The sequence below is a fragment of the Podarcis muralis genome, chromosome 4 (genome assembly GCF_964188315.1).
Source record: "Podarcis muralis chromosome 4, rPodMur119.hap1.1, whole genome shotgun sequence".
NCBI classification, from domain to species: domain Eukaryota; kingdom Metazoa; phylum Chordata; class Lepidosauria; order Squamata; family Lacertidae; genus Podarcis; species Podarcis muralis.
Genome location: NC_135658.1, coordinates 67935578 through 67959284, shown reverse-complemented (window position 1 = coordinate 67959284; position 23707 = coordinate 67935578). Strand labels below are relative to the sequence as shown.

General features: G+C 46.1%; 1 protein-coding gene across 2 annotated transcripts in view; it reads left to right on the top strand.

The window, feature by feature from the left end:
- The first annotated feature begins 352 nt into the window (after positions 1-352).
- PRPS2 (phosphoribosyl pyrophosphate synthetase 2) overlaps positions 353-23707 on the top strand; it is a 26838-nt gene continuing 3483 nt past the window's right edge. Inside the window, exons 1-7 of one of the 2 annotated variants that reach the window (XM_077927505.1) lie at positions 353-588; positions 9160-9343; positions 10880-10894; positions 16104-16202; positions 18201-18325; positions 20632-20805; positions 22579-22738. In XM_077927505.1, the coding sequence (XP_077783631.1) occupies positions 467-588; positions 9160-9343; positions 10880-10894; positions 16104-16202; positions 18201-18325; positions 20632-20805; positions 22579-22738 (879 nt within the window). In that variant the 5' untranslated portion in view covers positions 353-466. The remainder of the gene's footprint in view (positions 589-9159; positions 9344-10879; positions 10895-16103; positions 16203-18200; positions 18326-20631; positions 20806-22578; positions 22739-23707) is intronic. The other variant, XM_028727695.2, reaches the window with a different exon arrangement.

Below are 23707 nucleotides of genomic sequence, written 5' to 3'. Positions count from 1 at the left end.
CCAGGTCAGGGCGCATCTGAGATGATCCCGACAAATCTTCCCTGCCCGATGTAAACCATATACAGCCTGTTCAACGCAGCTTGGTTACCTCGACAAGCGAGGTAAAGAGTCTTTCACTCTTTACCGGAAGTTTGGCTCCTCTTCATTCTTATCTCTGGTTTCCCCACACTCGCTTGGAGGAACCTTCTTCCACTTACTCACCACCTCACAGCGTGAGCAACGTCCTTCTCGCCCGGTAGCTCCGCCCACTCAGTCCCCGCCCTCTTGAGTCAGGGGGGCGCGCGCGGGAGAGAGAGCGCGCCGGTGGGGGGGCGTGGCCGCGGCGCTGAGGGGGCGTGGCCGCGGCTATTTGACCCGCTGGCCGCGCGCGCCCGTTCTCTCTCTTTCTTCGTCTCCTCGCCGTTTCCCCTCCTCCTTTTTTTCCGCCGCCACCGCTGCCCTTGCCGCGGCCCCTGCGCGCCCAGCCATGCCCAACATCGTGCTCTTCAGCGGCAGCTCGCACCAGGATCTGTCCCAGCGCGTGGCCGACCGGCTGGGGCTGGATCTGGGGAAAGTGGTGACGAAGAAATTCAGCAACCAGGAGACCAGGTGAGGCGCGGAAAGCGGATTGGGGATGCGGGGGGAGGAGAGGCGAGCAGCCTAGGCGGCTCAGCGCCTCCATTGCGAGCCATTCCCGGTGCCCCCCCCTCCCTAAAAGCAACAACAATTGAGGCCCTGAATCCCAGGGGCGCCCCACGTTGGGGGCATTGGCAGAGGGTTGGGCTAGATGACCCTGGCGGTCCCTTCCAAGCCTTCCTGCGTTCGCCCTGACCGGGGGTCGCATAGAGAGGGGCACGGGCGGGAAGAAGAGCTTCCTGTCTTGAGAAAGCGAGGGGTGAAATGACGAGCATGGGGGGGGCGTGGGGATGCGGAGAAAGAAACCCCTTGAAAGCTTAAGCGCGCTTTCCTCTGGGTTGCGTGTTTTGTGTGTGCATGCAAATTATGGAAATGCTAATGCAAACTGGACACTCTCCTGTTTGCTCATAAACCTGCGCGGGAAAAGGGCGTCCTCCGTGTCGCAGGATAATTAATTGTTCTGCCCTAAGAGGGTGGTTTAATATATTTGTCTGAGGCCTACAAACTAGATAATAGATAGATAGATAGATATCTGAGGCCTCAAGTGTATGCTTAGCTCTGGCCACGCTTTCATTGTCCCGTTTTAGGAAGAACAAAAACAAAACAAAAAACGCTTGCCGCTTTTCTCTCTGCCTGCTTTATTTCTCAGGGCCGCAAACTGTAGATTCAGCAGGCACTTGTAGCCAGGTGAAGCCACTCAGAAGCTTCTGTTGCATATGTCTTTGCATGTAGTTTTCTTTTTCTTCCTTTGCTTTCACATTTTATAGCTTAATGTTTGGACTAAAGGAGGTGATGAGGATGATTTACGTTTGTCCAGAGTGAGGCATGCATTCTGGGCCTTCACATCTCTAGTTTACGCATGAAATGACTTATTCATGTTTTAAAGCATGATGTGTGAATTATTAGCCTGTAGTTTAGAATGATTGCACCAGTTCTTGGCTCTCTCAAAAGTGTGCCTAAATGCAGAATCTGAAAGTCCACATGCCTGGTTGTACTATTAACAAATTTTGAGTAACTACCATATCTTAGTAAGAGTACCGTCACTTGTTAATCTGATTGTGAGTCTGCACTTCACCGATAATCTGTGTTTGCCTGTAAGCATGTCTTGAAAGCCTATATGCTGCCCTTTTCCTCCACTCCGACAACCTTGATCGTGGCAGGACAAAAGAGGCACTACTGATCATAAATAAACTAGAGTTAAGGGGTGAGCAGTGAGGTGGCCATGTTTGTTTACAATAGTAAAGGTAAATTGTTAAAATAGAGACTGAGGAGCTCCAAGGGTTCTGTGCAAACTGACTGAATAGGCAGTAAAATGGTAAATGCAATTTGGTGTAAACTAGTGTCAAGTGACACACATTGGTGCCAAAAAAACCCTCCTTAATTTCATATGCACTTATGAGGTCTGAACTGACCAAGAATGAGACCTTGGGGTCATAATAGATAGCTCATTGAAGATGTTGACCCAATGTGCAGCAGCTGTGAAAAAGGCAAATTCCGTGTTAGGAAATCTTTAAGAAATCAATTGAAAACTGAACTGCCAATAGCATTGTCTTCCATTGTAGAGCATGCAAGATCTCTTGCCTGAAGTGCTATCTCATTTTCCCAGCACTTTAGAGCCTGGGTAGATATAATTATTTCTATCAGATAGCTCTTACCATTTCAGATGAGTCTGCCATGTAGTTGTGGCTAGTAGAATGTCACAGGAACAGAAAAAAGATTTTCTGATGCACGCACACCAACTCAAGAATGCTTCCCAGAATCAGGGTTTGGGTTTGGGGTTTTTTGTGAGGGGTTTGGCTTAGTTTACAGAACTCTTTGCTGGTTATACCTTGGCATGAAATGTAGCCAAGAGGCTTCTCTAAACTTGTTAAGAGACTAAAATTGGACCCTTTATAGATGAAGACTCCTATAGAATCATAGAGTTGGAAGGGACCCTCTGGGTCATCTTTCTAGTGCAACCTCCTGCAATACAGGAATCTCAACACACAATTTCACAAATTGAAACCATACTGGACCCTGCTTAGCTTTGCAAATATGCTAACCGTTTTATTGCTGCACCACTAAACTCCTATAAGTTTCCCTTTTCTGCTCTTGATTGCACAAGTAAAATTGACAACTTTTTAATTAAAACAGGAGACTACGGGATGGGCAACTCTATGCTTGTCTTCTTTGTAACAGGGCATTCCTCCCTGTCATCCTTTATTCTTTGTCTGTAAGCCCAGTCCCTAACATCTCCAGTTAAAGGCTTGGGTAGCAGGTGATTCAAAAGGCTTTAAACCTGAACAGCCATTTCCAGTTAGCGAGCAGTGATGTGCCAGGTGAACCAAAATATTGTAGCTTATTCATGCTGCTGTTTATAGACGTACACCTGAGTTTATTTCAGCAAAACTGAACACTAAGTTCTGCCTGAGCTAGAAGCGAGATGCTACTCTGTGCAAGAGCTGTGGTGGTTGGGCTGTATCCCTTAGTACAGTGGTACCTTGGGCTACAGACATTTCAGGTTACAGACTCCACTAACCCAGAAATAGTACCTCGGGTTAAGAACTTTGCTTCAGAATGAGAACAGAAATCACATGGCAGTAGCGGGAGGCCCCATTAGCTAAAGTGGTACCTCAGGTTAAGAATGGACCTCCAGAACGAATTAAGTTCTTAACCCAAGGTACCACTGTATACTGTATACCTAGCTTGGATCCTTAGAGTTAGTGCACATTAGATACTTAAGCAAGTCTTGGTTTAGGCATAAGTATTCCATTCTTGTACTGCATGTGTATGAAAGCAAAAAACCTGCTCACAAGAAGTCAAAGGCACAAAGAACTTTGTATCTCACTGATGCTCCACTAGAATGGAGAAGTGACATCAGTTTAAGGAGTTCATCCTATGAAACTGCAAACATTCATGTTTAAAATGAATAGCACAGTATGGATGCTAGACTCTTTCACTCCTGATTTTAACAGTTCATGCTTGGAAGTAAGCCTCATCGACTTCAAGCATACAAACTAAACATTTTAACCTTAATCTGTCCTAAACTGACTCAGAGGACCACAGCAACTCTGTTGTTGTTGCTGCTGCATTCTCTAATTTTCCAGCACGTGATCTGGCCTGGGGCTTAGAACAAGCACTGTGTGCACTCTAATCGCATCTGCTTCACGTGTGTAAACAAAAGAAGCTTATTGCTTGTGTTTCTTTAGACACACACACCCCATCATCACCACCAATGTTAGTGATGGCTCTTGGTGTTGTTGGGATAGTTGTGAAAACAAAAAATAAAATAGCATAAAGTTGAAATAACTGAGCTAAAGTGCAAGTTCCTTCATTGATTTGTTTGACTGATTTAAATTTGTGTAAAGCTGTGATTTCAGTCACTTTGAAGTTTCATTCGTATAACTGCTTTTTGCTGCTCAAGAGCTCAGTTGTTCTATTTTGCTATTTTTTGCTGTCCCTTGTTTCCTGGCGGGCTGTGCCACTAACGCTAACAGAAGCAATGCATGCATGCAGTCTCGTTGCTGCACATTCTGCGTACACAAATAGGTACTAACTATGCATTTAAGCTTGTTGCTGTGAGACAAAATGGTAATTTGTGTGAGCAAGACTGACCATTTACCTTTTGCTCGGTGCACCTTGCTCTGTTGCAAAGGAAGCACATAGTCAAAGGGTATCTCACAGAAAAGAGCACTTCGTGGGATTGTATTTGGTGTGTTCTCTACCTGTAGCTGTTGGTCAACTAAAACAAAACATTCTTAATGTCTCTTGTTTTGAATATATCTGATTTCCTGGCATTGCAAGTCCACATTCAGTCTTTCATAAAATCATAGAGTTGTAAGGGACCCCCTGTAATGCAGGAATCTCAACAAAAGCCTTCTGTGACAGAGGGCCATCCAACCTCTGCTTAAAAACCTGCAAGGAAAGAGAGTCTACAACCTCCCAATTGACAGCTCTTTCTATTTCCTGCCACCAAAACAATTTAGCATTTTTAAGTTACTGTTATTCTCTCCTCTCCTTTCTGATAATGAGATATATTTCTTTAGCAGCTTTTTTAAACAGTTTGAATATCTTCTCAATCAGAATGGGACCTGAATAATAATTGAGAATGTTGAAAAGACTGCTTTTGCTTGGGGTGGTGGTGGTGTAATCCCACTGGTGTGCTCAAAGTGACATTTTAGCCTTGCGACTATCCTGCGTTCAAGTTAGTCTGAGAGATACTAACTTAGTTGACCAGCTGTTTGGATTGGGGTTTCCCCACATCCAAGCACAGCACTCAAGCACTGGATCTATGACCAAGTTGACTTCGGATATTTGAGCAGGCTGAAAGCAAAGACTTGACTGTTTAGTAGGGAATGATAAGGTTCTGATCAGTAGAAGGGGTGGTTGACATTGTGCCTTGGAGTGCCTTGTATGTCATCAGACGCACGTTTTTCTGCCACATATTCGCAAGCCAGGAAGTTGCATGTGACCGGACAATACATGCAGTGGCTCACATACATTAATTCCCCCTCCCCCCACATATAGCATTTCAATGCTGTGTGTCTGTCCCTTTAAATGTGTGTGAAGCATTCTGTGTTTTCTGTCGTCAACATTTAGAGCTGCAGCCACCAACTGTGGTTGGAAAAACAAATATTGCTTGTGCAGTTTAAGGGAAAGTGTTCTTCTTGTTTTTGAACAGAAGCAAAATATGAATTTGGCCATCCAGATTAATACCCCAACAGGCCTCGCGGCATGCTTTTTTGTTCAGTGCTTATTGCAACACCGTCGCTGGGAGTTTGCAAGTGTGTGCTCAGCATTACGCATTAATAGAAGTGAACAATTAACCAATTGGCTCAGTATTAAAATATGGTAATCCTCTCCCAGAAAAGCCCTGAGGCAAATGCCTGTGTACATTGATAAGCCTTGCCCTGAGGGTCAACAAACCCTTGTTCTGTTGGACCAGTTTAGGGGGCAAGTTCCAGAGTCAATAGGCTGCCAGCGCATCCAGCCCTCCTAAGTATGGCTGCCAAAATTGCACATAATTACGTTTGGGCGCAGTAATACAATACAAACAAATTGAATGGCGTGATGTACATCCCAAAACGAGGGTAGGGGATGTGAGGATAGCATTTCAGTGAAAAATATTGATACAACAGCAGTACAGCATTAAATGTAAATGATTACATGGTGTAGAATGTGAAAGCTGCATTTCCCAATTAAGCAGGAGGAAAGAATCTGCCTTCCCTATCCAGACGCAGTCCTTAAATAGGTGGTTGGTGCTGCAGCAGAGGTTGTAGGGCTCTGTATGCAGGCCCAGTCTGGGAAGTTCCTGCTGTCATGGCCAACTCTGGGGTTGCGGCGCTCATCTCGCTTTATTGACCGAGGGAGCCAGTGTACAGCTTCCGGGTCATGTGGCCAGCATGACTAAGCCGCTTCTGGCGAACCAGAGCAGCACACGGAAACGCCGTTTACCTTCCCGTCGGAGTGGTACCTATTTATCTACTTGCACTTTGAAGTGCTTTCGAACTGCTAGGTTGGCAGGAGCTGGGACCGAGCAACGGTAGCTCACCCCATCGCGGGGATTTGAACCGCCGACCTTCTGATCAGCAAGTCCTAGGCTCTGTGGTTTAACCCACAGCGCCAAAGCAGTTGCTTAGCTTACTGCAAAAAGGCACAGCTTATTGCCTGAGTCTGGAGTGTGGTCAAGTACAAAGACTGCAAGCTTAGTGGACATAAGGCAAGGATATCAAGCGTAAGCAAACCTTGGCCATCGCTACATTCAACTTCTCATGGCAGCAAGTCCCGAAAGTGCATCATGAGAGGCATTTCCTTCGTGTCTCTGCTTGAACCTCTTGTCAATCAATGTGTGGATCCTGAGCTCTAGGGTTATAGGAGTAGTGAACTCTCAACTCTACCCGTGGTAAAGGAGCCTCAGTCCCATATGTCCCAAATGGGGAATCTGAGGGCAGATTATGCAGCAAGTAGCTGAAGCAGCTGTTGTCATTAATTAGTTAAATTTCTTACCCATCCTTCACCAAAAAGTTCCAGGGCAGATGATCGCAATTTAAAAATACAAAACTAAAAGTTTAAAATAAATGATAGTCAAGAGAATAGGATGGGTCCTAAAAACATCCACTGGATTCCATAAGCCTTTGTGGATGGACCAGGGAGTGAGCCATACGTGACAGCAGGCTCACAATGAGCCCCTCCCTCCCATCCATTTTGTGGCAAAGACCAGGTCAAGCTATGTCCAGCCACATGCACCGTACCAACAATGTACTGAGATAGCCACTTGTTTGTCATGGAGGCCATGAAGTCCTGCAATTATTGGGTATTGGAACAACGTTCGAAACTCCCATTGTTCTAAACACATTTTGCAACAGGGAATTTCATTGGTGCAAGCAGTTTCTGAGCTCTGGGTACAGTACCGTGCCTAAGATTTCTGATTAAAACTGCAGAGTGGAAGGAAAGGAGGGCCTTTTTCTACCTCTGCACTTTCAGCTACACTCTGATGCCTGGAGAAGAGACCCTCTTAAGAATATTAGGGGGGTGGGCAGGGGACGGACTAGACCATGTGACAAATGAACATTATACCTTAGCAGCTGCTCATTCATTTTTAGCTTTGTATTCTTGTTATGAAAAAGTATGCCTAGACATTCCATTGTGGCACCCCTAACCTAGGTTTAAGGTGCCATTTAGCTCCTGGCTTTCATATCTCAGTTTCTGACACTGATATTGAAGCCCCCCAACTCCACATCTGAAACTGCCTCCACCAACTCAGCTAGGGAAGCTGTAGTGCAGCAGGCTGGACAGTACACTTATCAGCCTCCCCCTTCTGTCTCTAGCACGACACCTCAAGCTATCGCCTTGAACTCAGACACAGTTCAGATTGGACTTCTGAGGAGAGAGATGGCATTTTTATGAACAATAGCAAGCCTACTCCTCTGACCTTGACAGGTGGTGCACCAAGTACCCATGTGGACATAAGCTGAGCTAGCTTAATGTCACTTAGATCATCCAACTAGGTCTCAGTAGTAGTAGTAGTTGTTGTTGTTCAGCTGTTCTCTTCCCATCTGTGTACATTTGCTCACCTCTGTACCTTCCCCATCATGGAGACAGCAGCTAAGCATGTCTGGCTCAGATCAGCGCCTGGCTAGATCACCTGGGAGTTCTTTAGCATAAGAAATGTACTAAATAAAATAATAGGGGAGCTCCTGAGGACTGAAAAGAGAACCCACAAGCCTGGGTGGTGAGTGGGTCTGAGAGAATTGTGCCTAAATTGTTTCAGAACACTTGCATGAGGACCTCTACCCTTTGGACAAAGAATCATGTTGCCAACACTGAGCCACATTCAATAATCTTCTCTCTAGGACTTGGCCGGGGGGGGGGTGTCGGCTCTTCTGGATACTGTAGATTAAAGGCCAAGGCCATGTCCACGAGTGAAACTTACATTAGCTGTTGGGCTTCACACCTGTGAGTCAAAATAAAATATAAGTGTGTTATTTCTGTCATAGGTGAACGATACTCATAGATAGTGCATTTGAGTCAAAGGTACCATGGCATAAGGAGGGCGTAGTTGAAGTACTGACTTGTGTAGTTTTGATTCCATTTGGAATGTAATATATGTTGGGCGGAGGGGATTTGTTGTAATAATTGTGCTGAAGTCCCTGCCGTGCATTTTATAAAATGGTGCAAATTCAAAGTGAAATAAGGAGGTTTAAAAGTGCGCCTTTGTGTATAAAATCTCCTCAGGTGTCTAGTGCTTTGGGCACTTTGCACCCGTCACCCTTCGAACTTGAACCGAAAGTTCCAAATGGCTGAATTTGATAAATTGCATAAAACAAACATTGATGTTCTTCTGGGGGAAGATCTAGCTTGATTGCCCTTTTATCTGTATCACCACAGCAGAATGTTGTTTAACTTTGGAGGTGGGGGGTGGAGATGGGGTAGAATCTTAATGGTTAACTAGTAGTTTTGCCCTTGATACATTTGGAATACAGTGGATTTTTTGTAACTAGGTAAATGATGCAAACTCCAGGCAGAATCGAGCCAAAGTTAAGCCCTTTTATGCTCAACTGATTTCAGTGGGAATAATGGTTAACCCTCTAATCTTATGCTCTTAAGGCCCTGTCTGCACTATACAAAGTAGTACTGCACCACTTTAAATACTCATGGCTTCCTCCATAGAATCCTTGAAACTGTAGTTTGCTGGGAAGCTGAGAGCTACACTTCTCAGAAAGGCTTAACAATCAATTCTTCTTCCCAGGAGTTAGTGAGTTGAGACTTAACTGTATGCCAAGTCGTACAACACCCTATAAAGGCAAAGCCTGTGGTTAAGTCTATCATAACACGTGAAGCCTCTGATCACGTTGCCACAACTTGTTGGTTTTTAAGGACTCCCCTTGCCTGAAAAGCAATTTTTGGGTTTGGGGAGTAAGCCTGTGTCTGGTACATTATCTGCAGAGAGCTAAGCTGCTTAGTTAAAATGTATTGTTTAGGAAGAGAATTTAAGTATTACTTGTCTGCTTTATAGACTTAACATGCCCAGTCATGTCATCGTTGTGTCTCCATTTTTCTTTCCAGTGTAGAGATTGGTGAGAGTGTAAGAGGGGAAGATGTCTACATCGTCCAGAGTGGTTGTGGTGAAATAAACGACAATTTGATGGAGCTTCTCATCATGATCAATGCTTGCAAGATTGCGTCGTCCTCCCGAGTTACGGCTGTAATCCCATGCTTCCCTTACGCTAGGCAAGATAAGAAAGACAAGGTAGGTGAGCGGTGGTTACTCTCTGAAGGTGTTTGTCAAAATAAGAGTCATCCTCTCCTGCCCCCGCACATTTGCCCTGATTTGCCAAATTATGAAATGTATTTAGAATCTTTGCCTCTCCAGATGTTGATTGGCCCCAGAAAGCATGGCCAATGGCCAGGGATGAGGGGAGTTTAAGTTCAGCAACATCTGGAGGGCCAAATGTTCCCCACCCTTCATTTAGACTGTTATAAACAACCTAGTGTAGTTAAAGCTGCACTATGCAGAATTCTTAGTTAGAATCAAAGTTTCCAGTGAAATTGGTCAACTTTGCTCCCAAGTGAATTTTGATCTTAACTGGCGAAGAGATTCTTCCTCCCTAACCCATCATGGCGCCCCTGAGATCAACACGGCATATTTGGTAGTTGATACGGCAAATATTAATGTTGCAAATGAGAGCTGAGCAAATTCTACCACAAACACAGTTGAAAAATCCAAATGTAAGTACCTGTCGGTGTGTTTGGCATAAAAATAGTTCAGCATAGTGCAAAGCAAGAAATATATTATTGTATGCAGTATAATTCTCGTTATTTTTCATGCTAAGATGCCGATAAACAATTGTATGCATTCATGTCAATGTTACACCTTTGCTTTTAAAAAATCAAAAGGATGCCTCCTAGCAAATCTCCCTATGCTGTGTCTTCTGCCTCAGTTTAATTCTTTTACTCAATTATGTTAATTGTGCTGTTTTCCATACTTTAGTAATGCATTCTTTTAATTATAGGCATTCTTGGGCTCAAGTGTTTGGCTACCACAATTTTTGCAGCTGTGAACAAATCAGTTAGAGGCATAACACATTCTGAAAAATATTGTGCTTAGACAACCACGTGAGATTAGTTTTGGGACTGAGCAATAAGTTATTATTAGTTCTAACCACACTCTTGGAATGACAGGGCAGGGAATGCCATGGGAAATTGCATCTCCAGTCATTATTTACCATTATAAATCTTGCGCAACTTGTTTGGAGTACAATACCCCACAACTTTATAGTGATTCTCTCCCCCCCCCCCCTTTTTAAATTCGATAAACCTGCTTCACTTTTCCATTTTGGAACATTTTGTTCTATTCATATTAGAATATTGGAGAGCTGATCATTCTTCCCCATTAATGAAACTTATTTCTACTTAAGATTTCTTACAATAAGATGACAAGTTTTTGATAATGACCTTTTGATGCCTTAAAGGTTGGGGGGGGGGGGAGATGCTGATCCAGGTGATCTCAGAGTTCCATTTTTGACTTAAAGGGAGGTCACTGAGGATGCAATATTCTCTTTAGTTCTTCAAATCATATGCAACATCCTTCTTTCAATATGCCAAATCTCACTACTTGATCCTTAACCCATATACACATTCTTTTCGCAACACTAAATTTTTCACCGCATATGAAAGAGGTCAATGGGGATTCTGATTGAAATGATTTTTAAAATTTATCCTATTCTTGCAGATGAGAGGATTTGCATTTTTCATTAATTGACTTTTGTTGTGTTTTCCTATATAGGACCAAGGTAGATGGGTAAGTGGTACTTTACAGCTATCTTGATTTAAAATGTACCATGGATTATTAGAATCTCAGCTGACCCATTTTGATCTCAACTTCAGTTTAATTGCATAATTTTTAACTACATTTGAACAAGCTCAGCCTCCCTTATCAAGAAAGGAAAAAAACCTGGGATTTTTGCATTTCCAGATAACATTACTACTTTTTGCCAACACAACAAAGTTCATACTGAAGTTTATATCAGACCTTTTCCAAAGTAAACGAAAAGTTAGGTAACTCAGAGCAGGAAAGTTTTAAATCTAAGCCACTATTTAAGACGTGTGTGTATATATAGGATATTCACCACACATGCAGAGCCAATTCCTTGATTATTGGAGAAGCAGCATAAATCAGTCACTGTTTTGAAGGAGAAAACTGGAAATTGGGTTGTGTAGGCATGACACACACAGTGGAAACATATAAGCCAAAAAGTGTGGTAGACAAGTTCAGCAGTCCAAACGCAAAAGTGTGGTTCTATAGGATGCTGAGAAAGTAACTGGAAATTTCCAGGTTTCAGATCTTCTAAAAATATTAATGTCATTCTGAAATATTTGTTGTTTGTGTTACATAAAGGAGCTGTGACTAATAGCTTTGTCTCTTGCTCTTAATCCTAAAGTATAATTTGTAAGCAGAGAGCAAAATGTCCAGGAGCTAACTCCTTGAAGGTTCAAGGATTTGGTTTTTAGAGGGGTTTAAAAAAACCCCAACTTGTTCACTGATTTCCAGATGTTATTCACGAAACATACATGACAGACCAGCACTTATGAATGGTTCTTCTGTTGGTTCACTGGGTTCCCTTTTGAAGCATTGATTTGCCCCAATCAGAAAAAGAAATGCTAAGTGGAAATGTTCTCTGTACTAGAGAAGGAACAACATTTTCCCTTGGGTCAGTTTGGCTAGCAGCCCTCGAATTTTGGGTCTTCTCCCGTGTTGTGTGACTTGGCTTGTTCACTGGGGTTACTTGGGTTTACTTGCTAAACTGTTCCCTGCAGGCACCTTTTGTCATGGTGCTCTTGGACTGGAGACTCGTTGCAATCTAGATGACGTGGAACCCGATTGTGCAAGTGTCTCCTCGCCCAGTGTTTGTACTAAAAGGCAATCGCCAGCATTGCACCTGCTTGCTCTATCTCTACTCCACCTGCGTGTCCTCCAACCTTGAAGAGCAGATTTGGGGGGAGTTTGGGGCAGAGATGGAGGAAAGAAAGGAGAAGACCATTGTGCAAGTTAGGCTGACACAAACTGGATGCCACCCAGAGCGCTTACAATTTGGCAGCATCAACAAGCTATTATTTATTTATTTTCCGTGTGCGGCTCTGGCTCGCCAGAGCAGCGATGTCACGCTGGCCACGTGACCCGGAAGTGTCTCCGGACAGCGCTGGCCCCAGGCTTCTTGAGTGAGATGGGCGCACAACCCTAGAGTCTGTCAAGACTGGCCCGTACGGGCAGGGGTACCTTTATCTTTACCTTAATGTCACTGTTTGGATTTTCAGTTGTGTGAATTTATTCTTGAAAGACTTGGCAGTTTGTGATGTGTGCGTGTGTAATCACAAGCTCTAGTGCTATGCAGTCACCCATTCATTCATTCATTCATTCATTCATTGTGAGAGGTGCAGAACTTCTGTGCAAACTGCATTGCAATGAATGTGTAGCATATGGCAGAAGCGGTTGGTGGATTGTGTCATGCATGTGACTCTGCTATGAGTAAGGGGAAGCTGATTGCCCCATCTCAGTTAAATCTAACATATATGAACAGTAATTCATATACATCTTTATTAAAAGCAGTTTGCAATGCATTAAACAAGAGTTTTAATGAATAAACAACAACCCACACCCAAAATGAGCTCAGCCCCAAATCATGGCTGTCTGTGTATCAACTGTGCAGGTAGTGGTTTCTGTCACAGTTCTTTCTCAGTTCTGTTGTTCTGCTGTTACTTTTCTGTTCTGAGTGTCTGCTTTCCCCCCTCTTCTTTCTCTATCCCCTCTTGTCCATTTTCAGCCTTTTACAACTCTCCTTTCTTCTCCTGACTTTTTCCACTTCCTGCAGGCATTGCAACTGCTTTGCATCCTGGGCATTTGCATATGTGTAGGAATTAGGACTAGCTTCCTAAAATGAAATGTAAAAGAAGCAATCAAAAAGTTAGGGGTGTGGGGGTACTTGGAAGAGTTGACCCTTAGTGGGACAGTTGCATTTCAAGTATTTTCAAATGCTACATTTTTTAGTAAGACAGATTTCTGTAGCAATACTGTATGTCCCATTCTGCCCAAATATTGCATGCTTTTGACTTGAGTGTGAAGTCATGATAAACCTGGTGGTTGGTGAGGCAAAGCTTTACGGAGGAATCAACTTATAGCTGTGTTTTGCTTCAAAAAATGGGGTGATCTGGAATGCATTCCATTCCCCCCCCCCTCCACACTTCTTAGTGCTTTCAAACTATCTAAATGCCATTTTGGAAAAGGCCCACTTCCCAGTTAAATCTGGTTCCTCATTCCTGAGAACTAAGCTTCATCACATGGGGAAATGATGTCAGTGTTTACTACTTGAAGAGGAATGATTTGTTCACTGTTCCGTTCAAAACTACATGTTACCTCAGTAGCCAAATATTTCCAAATACACCCTTGCTTAGGCAACACTTAATGTAATGTGTGGTGGGGGCAAGGGTAGAGGACCATTTGAAATTGGTTGGGGCACTCAGCACCATGGATACACCTTGAAAATTCTGCCCTGCTGGTTTCTCCCCTAGTTGTTTCGGGTATCTAAAGCCAGATTTCCTTTTGGGGTGAAGGAGAATTTTTTCAAAAAATAAGATTTTAAGATCTTTCATAATACAATGCAATGCAATAACTAATCCAAACAAGAGAGAGAGAGAAGAATGCAAAGTCCTCTGTCACAAGTAGGTCTCCATTTTTTCTCACAGCCTCCTTGGGAGATCTCTGGGGTCCTGTGGTCCTCCAGGTGGATAGTTCAATTGTTTACGATGTGGTGTTGATAATCCCAAGGTTGCAGGTTCGATCCCTGAACAGGACAGCTGCTTATTCCTGCATTGCTGGGGGTTGGACTAGATGATCCTCAGGGTCCCTTCCAATTCTACGATTCTATGAAATCCAATCATCCCCAGCCAGTATGGTCAGTGCTCAGGGATTAGGGGAACTGTAGTCCAATAATGGGACGCGGGTGGCGCTGTGGGTTAAACCACAGAGCCTAGAACTTGCCAATCAGAAGGTTGGCGGTTCGAATCCCCATGACCGGGTGAGCTCCCATTGCTCGGTCCTTGCTCCTGCCAACCTAGCGGTTCGAAAGGACGTCAGAGTGCAAGTAGATAAATAGGTACCGCTCCGACGGGAAGGTAAACGGCATTTCCATGCGCTGCTCTGGTTCGCCAGAAGCGGCTTAGTCATGCTGGCCACATGACCCGGAATCTGTACACCGGCTCCCTTGGCCAATAAAGCGAGATGAGCGCCACAACCCCAGAGTCGGCCACGACTGGACCTAATGGTCAGGGGTCCCTTTACCTTTACCTAGTCCAATAACATCAGTTGGGCCCCAGATTTTCCACCCTTGGTTTAAAAAAACTGTCAAGGAAGTGTTTGTAGGGTACAAATAACAGGATGAGGGAAGAGCTGACACCCCCCCCCCCCCGCCCCCAGATTATCTTAACAAGGCAAATGGGGTTTGAGTGTCAACAGAAGCAGTTTTGGGGAAGGGAAGTTGCAGCAGAACAACAGGAAGCAAAGTGGTTCATTTGTGCAGGTCTCTGCTGCAGATCCCCCCCCCCCAAGTTGTTTTTCCTTATAAGAAGCCGTGGTTTTCAGCATGCATTTGTGTACAAGGTGGAGTTTGGCCCTGACTATATTAAACTAGTTTGGATGTCTGGAGTTAGCAAGTGGCTTAAAAAATATCCAGAGAGCTCTAAAACAGAAGCCCTTTCAGAAAAGCCAAACGATTGTGTCCAGACTCCTGGGGTGGATCTACACTGACCTCTCTAACATTATTAGAAGGGCATTAGGTATATCGTTCTAAAACGTCACAGGGTGTACTTTTAATTTAAATCGTTTTTCTTACTTTGTTGTTGGTTTATATTCGTAGAAACGCTGCTGGTGGCTCTGCAGCGCCCTCTGGTGCCACATTTTAAAAACGCATTAAGAACTTTAAAAGCAATGTGTCATTTGTTCCTCTGTGTTACTGCAACCCTTCCTTAACCCTTTCCTACCATTAAAAATGGGGCACGGGTGGTGCTGTAGGTTACCTAGGACTTGCCGATCAGAAGATTGGTGGTTCGAATCCCCGCAACGGGGTGAGCTCTTGTTGCTCGGTCCCTGCTCCTGCCAACCTAGCAGTTCAAAAGCACATCAAAGTGCACGTAGATAAATAGGTACCGCTTCGGCGGGAAGGTAAACGGCGTTTCCATGCGCTGCTCTGGTTCGCCATGGCTTAGTCATGCTGGCCACATAACCCGGAAGCTGTACGCCGGCTCCCTCGGCCAATAAAGCGAGATGAGCGCTGCAACCCCAGAGTCGGCCACGACTGGACCTAATGGTCAGGGGTCCCTTTACCTTTACCATTAAAAACATGAGTGCAGATCTGCCCCTGGGTTGGGACAAGAATTGAGAGCAACAGCAGGTAACATTTGAAGTGTGTGAATAAAGTGATTTGAACTCTTGTTGCAAGCCCGGAAAGCACACACTGGGGACTCCTTACCTGTAATAATCTTCCTGGTGCCAATGAGAACTGAGAATGCTCAGTGGATACTAAGAGCCGCAGGATGTTGAGTGTAAGGTGTATAAAAAAGGCAACTGGAAGGGAGGCTAGAGGTGAAGATGTGGCTGGAACCCTGAGCAGAAGCACTTCTGTTAGACTGCAGCGTTTCTCAAATTTGAGTCTCCAGATAACTATAACTCCCATTATCCCTGACCACTGGTCCTGCTAGCTAGGGATGATGGGAGTTGTAGTGCAAAAACAGCTGGAGACCCAAGTTTGAGAAACACTGTGTTAGAGGATGAGGATACAGCTGCAACGTTTTGTTTGCAGGTCCCACTTGTTTTATATAGAGAGATGCATAGATATTATAAGAAGTGTGGAAGAGCTCTGATCACTTGTCCACTTGCATCGCTTGAGAGATGTTATGACTTCCTTCTCACCCACCCCGCAACCCCAAAGTTCATAAAACCCGTCTTTTGTTCCCTCCAGAGCCGCGCTCCCATATCTGCAAAACTTGTCGCCAACATGTTGTCAGTTGCTGGAGCAGATCACATCATCACCATGGATTTGCACGCTTCCCAGATACAGGTAATGAGGATTCCTTTTCTCTCTCCTTCCTGTATGCTGCTTCCCTTTGTGTGTTTGCACTGCCATCAGGAAAATGTGTTGGGTCGTGTGCAGCTAGGTCTGCATGCAAGCGGAATAGACACTTGCTCTTCTGCTCCTCCCACCTCCAGCTGCCCACCGCATCTGTTATGCAGGGGTCTTTTTTTGGGGGGGGGGTATATAGGAGGCTGTAGATGGGAGGAGAGGAAGGTGAAATCCCAATGTGTGAGTAGAAGCTGGATTCCACCCTTTGTTCTATCTATCTGTCTACTAAAATTTGTGCCCCACCTTTGTAAACAAAAAGTCAGCTTGATTGTGGAAGCAGTAAAGTGATAGTACGAATGCTCACAGCATGTCTCCAGTGCCTACTTAAAATAGGCAGTATGGGCCACGTGTCGTTCTCTAGGGATATTGCTCCATCATCTGAGTAGCGCAACAGGCAAAGACCCTTTTCTCTCAGCCGGCTGATAACAAGAAGGGTTTCAGAAGCTGAGTGCGGTTCTTTGCTTTGGATAAGTGATTTCTGAGGAAATCCTCATTCCAGGCTGATTTAGGGCTTTAAAAACTAAAGCCACCAACCTGAGTAGAGCCTGGAGACAAGTTGGCAGCCAGTGAAGAGGATGTATTCAACTGTCATCATATGATCCACCCTGCTAGCCACTGATGGCACAATTGTTGACCATCTGGACCTTCAGGAGCAGCCCTGCACTGCAGCAATCCATATGTTGCAATTGACTCTACTAAAATTGAAGCCGGGTGCATTGATTTCCCTTGGGCGATCCTGTGGTCTCCAGGGTTGCTTTGAAGCATCATGGGCTTTGTTACTGCAGTGGTCTGCTTAAATACCAGGCTAGGGCATTTTAAATATGTAACAAGCAACCGCTATCTCTCCAGCTCTCTCTCATAAAGCCTCAGGTTGTTGACTGTCAGCTGTAGACAACACACACAGTCTTGGAGGTTTTCTCAAGGCCAAGTAAGACACCTGCTTTTTGCTCCCATGGGCTTCAAACTCTTGAGTTTGCTGTGCATGTGATGGGGGCGTAATGGTATAGGAAGGTCCAAATGGCTTCTTTCATTCTCAAAAAGTGACAACTTTTTCAGTAGGAAGAAAGAAGTGAAGAGCAGCTCCCTTAAGTGGCAGAACCAAGAGAGGCAGAGGACCAGCCTGGATGCTAATGAGAATTGGGATGCAGTTTATTAAAATGAACACCACCCACTCTTTGGGAGTCACTAAATTTAGTCACTGTCACAAAGCAGTGGCTGTTACATGGCTGCTTAGATGCAGGCTGAAATGTATTTAGTAAGCTATTTCCTCACAGCTGTTGGGGTGTCCTTGCCTCTCTTGTTTCAAGCATTTCAGTGAAATGGGCATATCAGTAAGAGGGTTAGATGCTAGACTGCATGACCAGCATCTCATTTAAAATGGTCAAGCACAGCCATTTAGATGTTGCACTTGGACATATATTGGAGCAAAGGTGGTATGTGCTTCTTCCCATGTCTGTATTTGCCTTTTGTTTTATATACTCTCATCAGGGACATGCCTTCAATCACACCCCTCACCAGCCCTGCTCCACACTTCCCTCAGGTGCTTTTGTCTGGCTGGGATGTGTCCCTGTTCTGTGACAATACCTCTAGTTTGTCTGGATAAAGATGGGTGTGGTGGGTGTGTGCATATGGGAGCTTCCAGCTTCTACATGGCTGAAGTGTTGCCTGCTATGCAAAGATAAGAGTCTCATCCATTGCTCTGCCCAGTTTTGCTTGTGACCCTGCCCACTTTTCTCACTGGTCCCACTCAATACAGGCTAACAGTCCCCAGGAAGTTACCTGTGAGACAATGGCTGTGGCAGAGAAAGCTCCTCATCTGCTTATTTTGCATGAGTTTTTGGCAGTTGTTAGCCTGCCTCTGCAGCTTGTTAATCGTATAAAGATCTGTACCTCCGTAAATTAATACCTGGCTGCCTCTTTTCCTGCAATCTCCAGGGTTTCTTTGATATCCCAGTGGACAACCTGTATGCAGAACCAGCTGTGTTGCAGTGGATCAAAGAAAATATTGTAGACTGGAGGAACTGTGTCATTGTCTCACCAGATGCGGGAGGAGCAAAAAGGTAGGATGCAATCTCCAGCTAACCTGCTTTATTATATAGTTTCTGACATGCAGAACCCACCTTTTTTCTGTTACGGAAGCCAAGGCAGCTTACATGCAGTTCCGCAGGTGGTTTCTCCATTCAGGCACTGACCAGACTGAGGCTTCCTTAGCTTCAGAAAAGTGCTGGCCACAGGGGCCTTCAGACCGTATGCTGGGAGGAACAATCTCACCAGCATTCCTTTTACAGAGCAGAAGCCACTTTGGCAATTGATGTTTATCTAAGTGATTGATGGGTTGGTTAACTTCTGTAGGTGGAACATTTTTTTAAAAAGCAGCAAGTTCCAAGCAGTTCACTGGCAATCTTACCTTCTTAACGTAGTTTCTTTGTCCTGCTGGATCAGGACAAAGATCCATCTAGCCTTGTTTTCACAGTGGCCAACCAGATGATTTCCAAGCTCTGCACTTTGCTTGGTGGGCAAGGCCAATGAGCGCATGAGCTCCTGAATGCTAGGGATGCTTGTGTGAGATCCCACAGGATCATCCCAATGTAGGAAAGGATTTAGACATTGGGAGAGGATATATAGTTGTTATCCTTCCTTGCTCACGTGAGTTCAGCAGAGTGCCATGCTTTGCAGCTTAAACTTGCCTTAAGGTTCATGTAACTCCTAGAAACAATAATCCAGAATGCTTTAAGGCACACTGGATTTTCCCTGGTATTGCCCATTTCCTCCCCCTTAAAAACAACAATTGCACACAGTTTTGTGAAGTGGTAAAAATTGTATTTACTTAAATAACCTCGGTCTTGAAGAAACAGTTAACAGTAGCAAAATAAAGGCACGTTTATAACCACTAAGTTACAAAAGTACAAAATGTGATTTCAAATATGGTGAATGGGCTACAGAGCTCAGACATGCACATGCAATCAGCTTGGAAGCATGATGAAGAAAGAGGAGGCTGCCCAGATCAGCAGGATGTATGGAGGGTTGCCGCTTACTGCCAAAGCAGACAAAGAAGGTGATCTAACAGAGTTCACTCTGGCAAATTTTACAGGAAAGCTCTGTGAGCCACAGTCCCGTCATGTGCCCATCTGGCAAAGCATGACTTGTTGGTTTGATTGCAATGATGTCCCACATCCAGAACTGGAGTGCTGAGCGGGGCCTTTACCCCCAAGCAAGTTGGAGAGCCTAAAGCTCTTTCCATGCCAGGTCTGCTTGGGACCTGATTGGCAGTTTGTTTGTTTGTTTGTTTGTTCCCTTGGCAAACATAGCTCACATCCTCTGCATTTTATCCTCACAGCAACCTTATGAGGCAGAGAGGTGGTAATTTGCCAGCAAGTGAGCTTCATGTCTGGCTGGGAATTTGACACACTAAACCCCTCTAAACCCACACTTGCAAAAGTTGCCACTGTGATATATGTAGAAACTGCTTTCAGCTGCCAAGGCAAACATGTGGATTAGGCCTTTGCATTTAGGTCTGGCCAGGCATCTGAAACTCAGTAGCAATGGTGCCTGCCTAACTTCTTTTGGGCGGCAGTTCCACAGGCTAGGGCCCACAGTACTGAAAGCACAACTCCTCACTGACAGGAATTCTGCTTCTGGCTGATAGAGAACCACTAATAGTGCTTCTCACCCCGCCCCAAATAATGGTAGTGATAAACTTGGGGTTGTACATGGTCTAAGTTACTCTGGGTACAAGTACCTTGCAATTGGCCCAGCAGCAGATGGGAAGTCAGTGCAGGTCTTTTCAACTCCAGCACTGTGTGTTGGTGGTAGTCTGTGGGTTACCAAAGCCTCCTTGAGAAATTAGCACTCCGGTTTTATTCAACACAGGCAGGAACGTGCTGAGTAGTCCCAGCCTCCCTAGCCTTTGTGGGGAAGAGCAGAGAGGTCCTCTGTGGTCATGGGAGTCTTCACATGCCAGAAGGCATCCATCCACAGGACATCCTACATGACTGCGATTCTGGGTCACAAGCAAGCTTTCGCAGGTTCAGCCATATGCACAAAGACTTGGGTGCTAGAGGCAGGCGAGAGCCGCTTATCATGTGCATCTTGCCATGAGAGACGTACTTAACACAAAATTCTGCACTCTAAAGAGCAAAGATTCTCTCTTGCTATCAAGCTACCCATTATGCTAAATTGAGACAGCTAATGTAATCAAATGCAGCTAATTTTTAAAATGTTCCATCAAGCCAATCTAGATCCTGATTATAAATGCTCGCCTGCCTTAAATTGAGGGGAGGTGGGGGTTGAATTTTGCTCCATGTGACTCATCTACTGCTGTTTTAATACAAAAGCCCTGACTATGTTTTGCTCCCGCTCGATGCAGAGTCACTTCAATCGCTGACAGACTGAACGTGGAGTTTGCCCTGATCCACAAAGAGAGGAAGAAAGCCAACGAAGTGGACCGGATGGTCTTGGTTGGGGATGTGAGCAACCGCGTAGCCATTCTTGTAGACGACATGGCAGACACATGTGGCACAATATGTCACGCTGCAGACAAGTGAGTAAAAAACTGAGGCAGACCTTCATAATGAAGAGAATCGGGTAGCAGCAGAGGTTTCTTTGGGGGGGGGGGTCATTTTAGTTCAAGAAAAATAGATCTTGCACACACAAAACATTGGTTTCTCTGCCTGCCATGACTAAAGTATGGCTATTTTCAGTCTTAATTGAAATACACCGTTTTAGGAAATAGCCTGTTAATTTACTCCCCGGAGCCTACCTAGGTACAGTGGTGGCTCGCAAGATGAAATTAATTCATTCCGCAAGTTTTTTCGTCTTGCGAAGCACGGTTTCCCATAGGAATGCATTGAAAATCAATTAATGCGTTCCTATGGAAACCGACTTCAGACCAGGTCCAGGGACAGTCTGTCCCCCGACCTCTTCTGAAGGGGGGGGACAAGGGCTTTTCTTCCCACCCCCAGCATTTAAAAAAAAACCCTGGACAGCGGAGGGCTTCTCCGCTGTCCGGGGCGATCTTAAAATGCTGGCGGGCGGCGATTTAAAAGCCCCTGGGAAGGCAGGCAGGGGGGACAAAGACTTTTGCCCCCCGCCAGCCTTCAGAAGAGGTCCAGGACCTCTTCTGAAGGCGGGCGGGGGGGCGAAAGTCTTTGCTCCCCCCCCCCCCCCGCCTGCCTTCAAAAGCCCTCCGGGACAGCGGAGAAACGCGCCGCCCGGGGCGATTTTAAACCCGCTGTCCCGGGTTTTTTTAAATGCTGCCGGGCGGCAGTGCTGCCGCCCGGCAGCATTTTAAAATCGCCCCGGACAGCGGAGAAGTCCCCCGCTGTCCCGGGGTTTTTTAAAAACCTCTCCGCCCCCCCGCCCGGCTTCGGAGCAGCCTTCTGAAGCCGGGCGGCGGGAGGAGGTGTTCCCGCCCCGCCGCCCGGCTTCGGAGATCCTTCCGAAGCCGGGCGGCGGGAGGAGGTGTCCCCGTCCCGCCGCACGGCTTCGGAGGAGGTCCGAGGACAGTGGGGAAGACGCGCTGCGCTTCCCCGCTGTCCCGGAGATTTCCCTATGGGCTTTCGTCTTGCAAAGGAAGCCCATAGGGAAATTCGTTTTGCGAAGCACCTCCAAAACGGAAAACCCTTTCGTCTAGCAGGTTTTCCGTCTTGCGGGGCACCACTGTATATAGATGAACTTTGCAGTCAAGTCATCATTTACAACTGTGCAGGATCATTGCATAGTAGGGCAGGGTGCTAACTGGTTTTCAACATTGTGATATGTTGGCAGCTAAACACCACAATATGCTGGGAGGAAGAAGCAGCTAAGGTAAGTGAGCAAGCCCCAAAGCCTCTGGGGCTCATGCAGGCAGGAGGGGCATCGGGGCTTCCTGCCTTCACCCGAGCAAGCAGGCTGTGTCTTTCCTTCCGGGGCGGTCAGTCGCTCCAGGAGGAAAGAGGCAGCCTGCCCTCCTGGGTGAAGGCAGGCAGACGACAGGTGTGTAGTGTTTGGGGGAGTCACTAGGGCAATTGCCGGGGGCGCCCTGCACTGCTTTGTGAGACCTTGCAAAGCCACTCGGGGCTGTTGCCCCTCTGGCAGCTGGGCAGGCCCTCTTGGTCCTCCGCCCCTGGCACGGGTGCAGCCATGTGCACACATGCACCTTGGAGACAAGCTCCACCACTGGTGCATGGAGCCTGAGAAGCACGTTCTCAGGCTCTGTGCGTCTGTCTGCATTTGCCCAAGCAGGTAATTGCTCTTGTCGTTTCCTGAAACTTGCACTCTAGATTTGTGCTGACATTCATACATCTCCCGCTCTCCCCCTTCCTATGTTTTATAGATTAGTGTCTGCAGGAGCAACTAAGGTTTATGCTATTCTCACTCATGGGATCTTCTCTGGCCCTGCTATTTCGCGGATCAATAATGCTGCCTTCGAAGCAGTCGTCGTCACCAACACGATCCCACAGGAAGAAAAAATGAAGCATTGTCCCAAGATTCAGGTATGGTGCGCTGATTTACAGCAGCAGCTCATCTTTTTGAGCTTTATATAGCAGTTTTATAAGCCACGTTAAGGGGATAAAAATAGTTATGTGCCTGGGGACACCCCCCAAGAGAGATCTTTTTTGAGGGGGGTGCAATGAGCTGCTTCCTCATCAAGGCCAGATTTGCAGAGAGGGATGTTGCACTCAAGTCTGGCTCTGGTGTGCGAGGCAGCTTCATTGCACGATGGTCCAGTGCTGCCAGCATCACAGCCTCCTAGGCCTGGGCCATATATGATGTCGGCTTCTCTCGGTACATTGCTGCTCCTGAGTCCCTCTGCTACCTGCGTGCCAAGGGAGAACAAGCTGCATCCAGGCAGGGGGGACTCAGTGAAGCCGCCCTCATACTGGTGCAGAGGGAGCAACATGCTGCATCGATGAGGCACAATACAGCTTGTTCCTCCCTCCACTTCTTCAAACTGCTTGGCTGAGGAGTGTGCCACTGCCCTTGCCTCAGCCAAGCAGTTTTACAGAGTCCCAGACTCTCATGCGCCAGCAGTGCAATGAGGTCTCCGCTAAACTGCTCCCCAGTTGGGGGAGTCCCAATCTTTCTCCTGCTTACAAATGAGCAGGAGGAGGATTGGGGCTGCACAGGTGGGGGCTTCATGCCCTCCCTGGAGAAAGGTAGCTTGCCCGTGCAAGGCGGAGGCAGCTTTCCAAATGGAGCCTGAGAGGCTCCGTGTACTTGGCTGCTGCTACCTGGGAGGGTGGGCTATGTCTGCACACAAGCTGGAGGGGTGGGAGCCTTTGCACCGCCAGCTGAGTAGCGCAATGTCGCTCTGCCTCCCCCCCCCCCCCCAAAAGCACTGGGAAGAAGCTGTCTCATCCCGAGCAGCGGCTGGGGTCAATGCAGCTTGTTGTTTCAGCAGCACCAGACTACGATGTTGAAAACCTGATGCCACATGGGGCTGGGCCAGTGAGGCTGAAGCA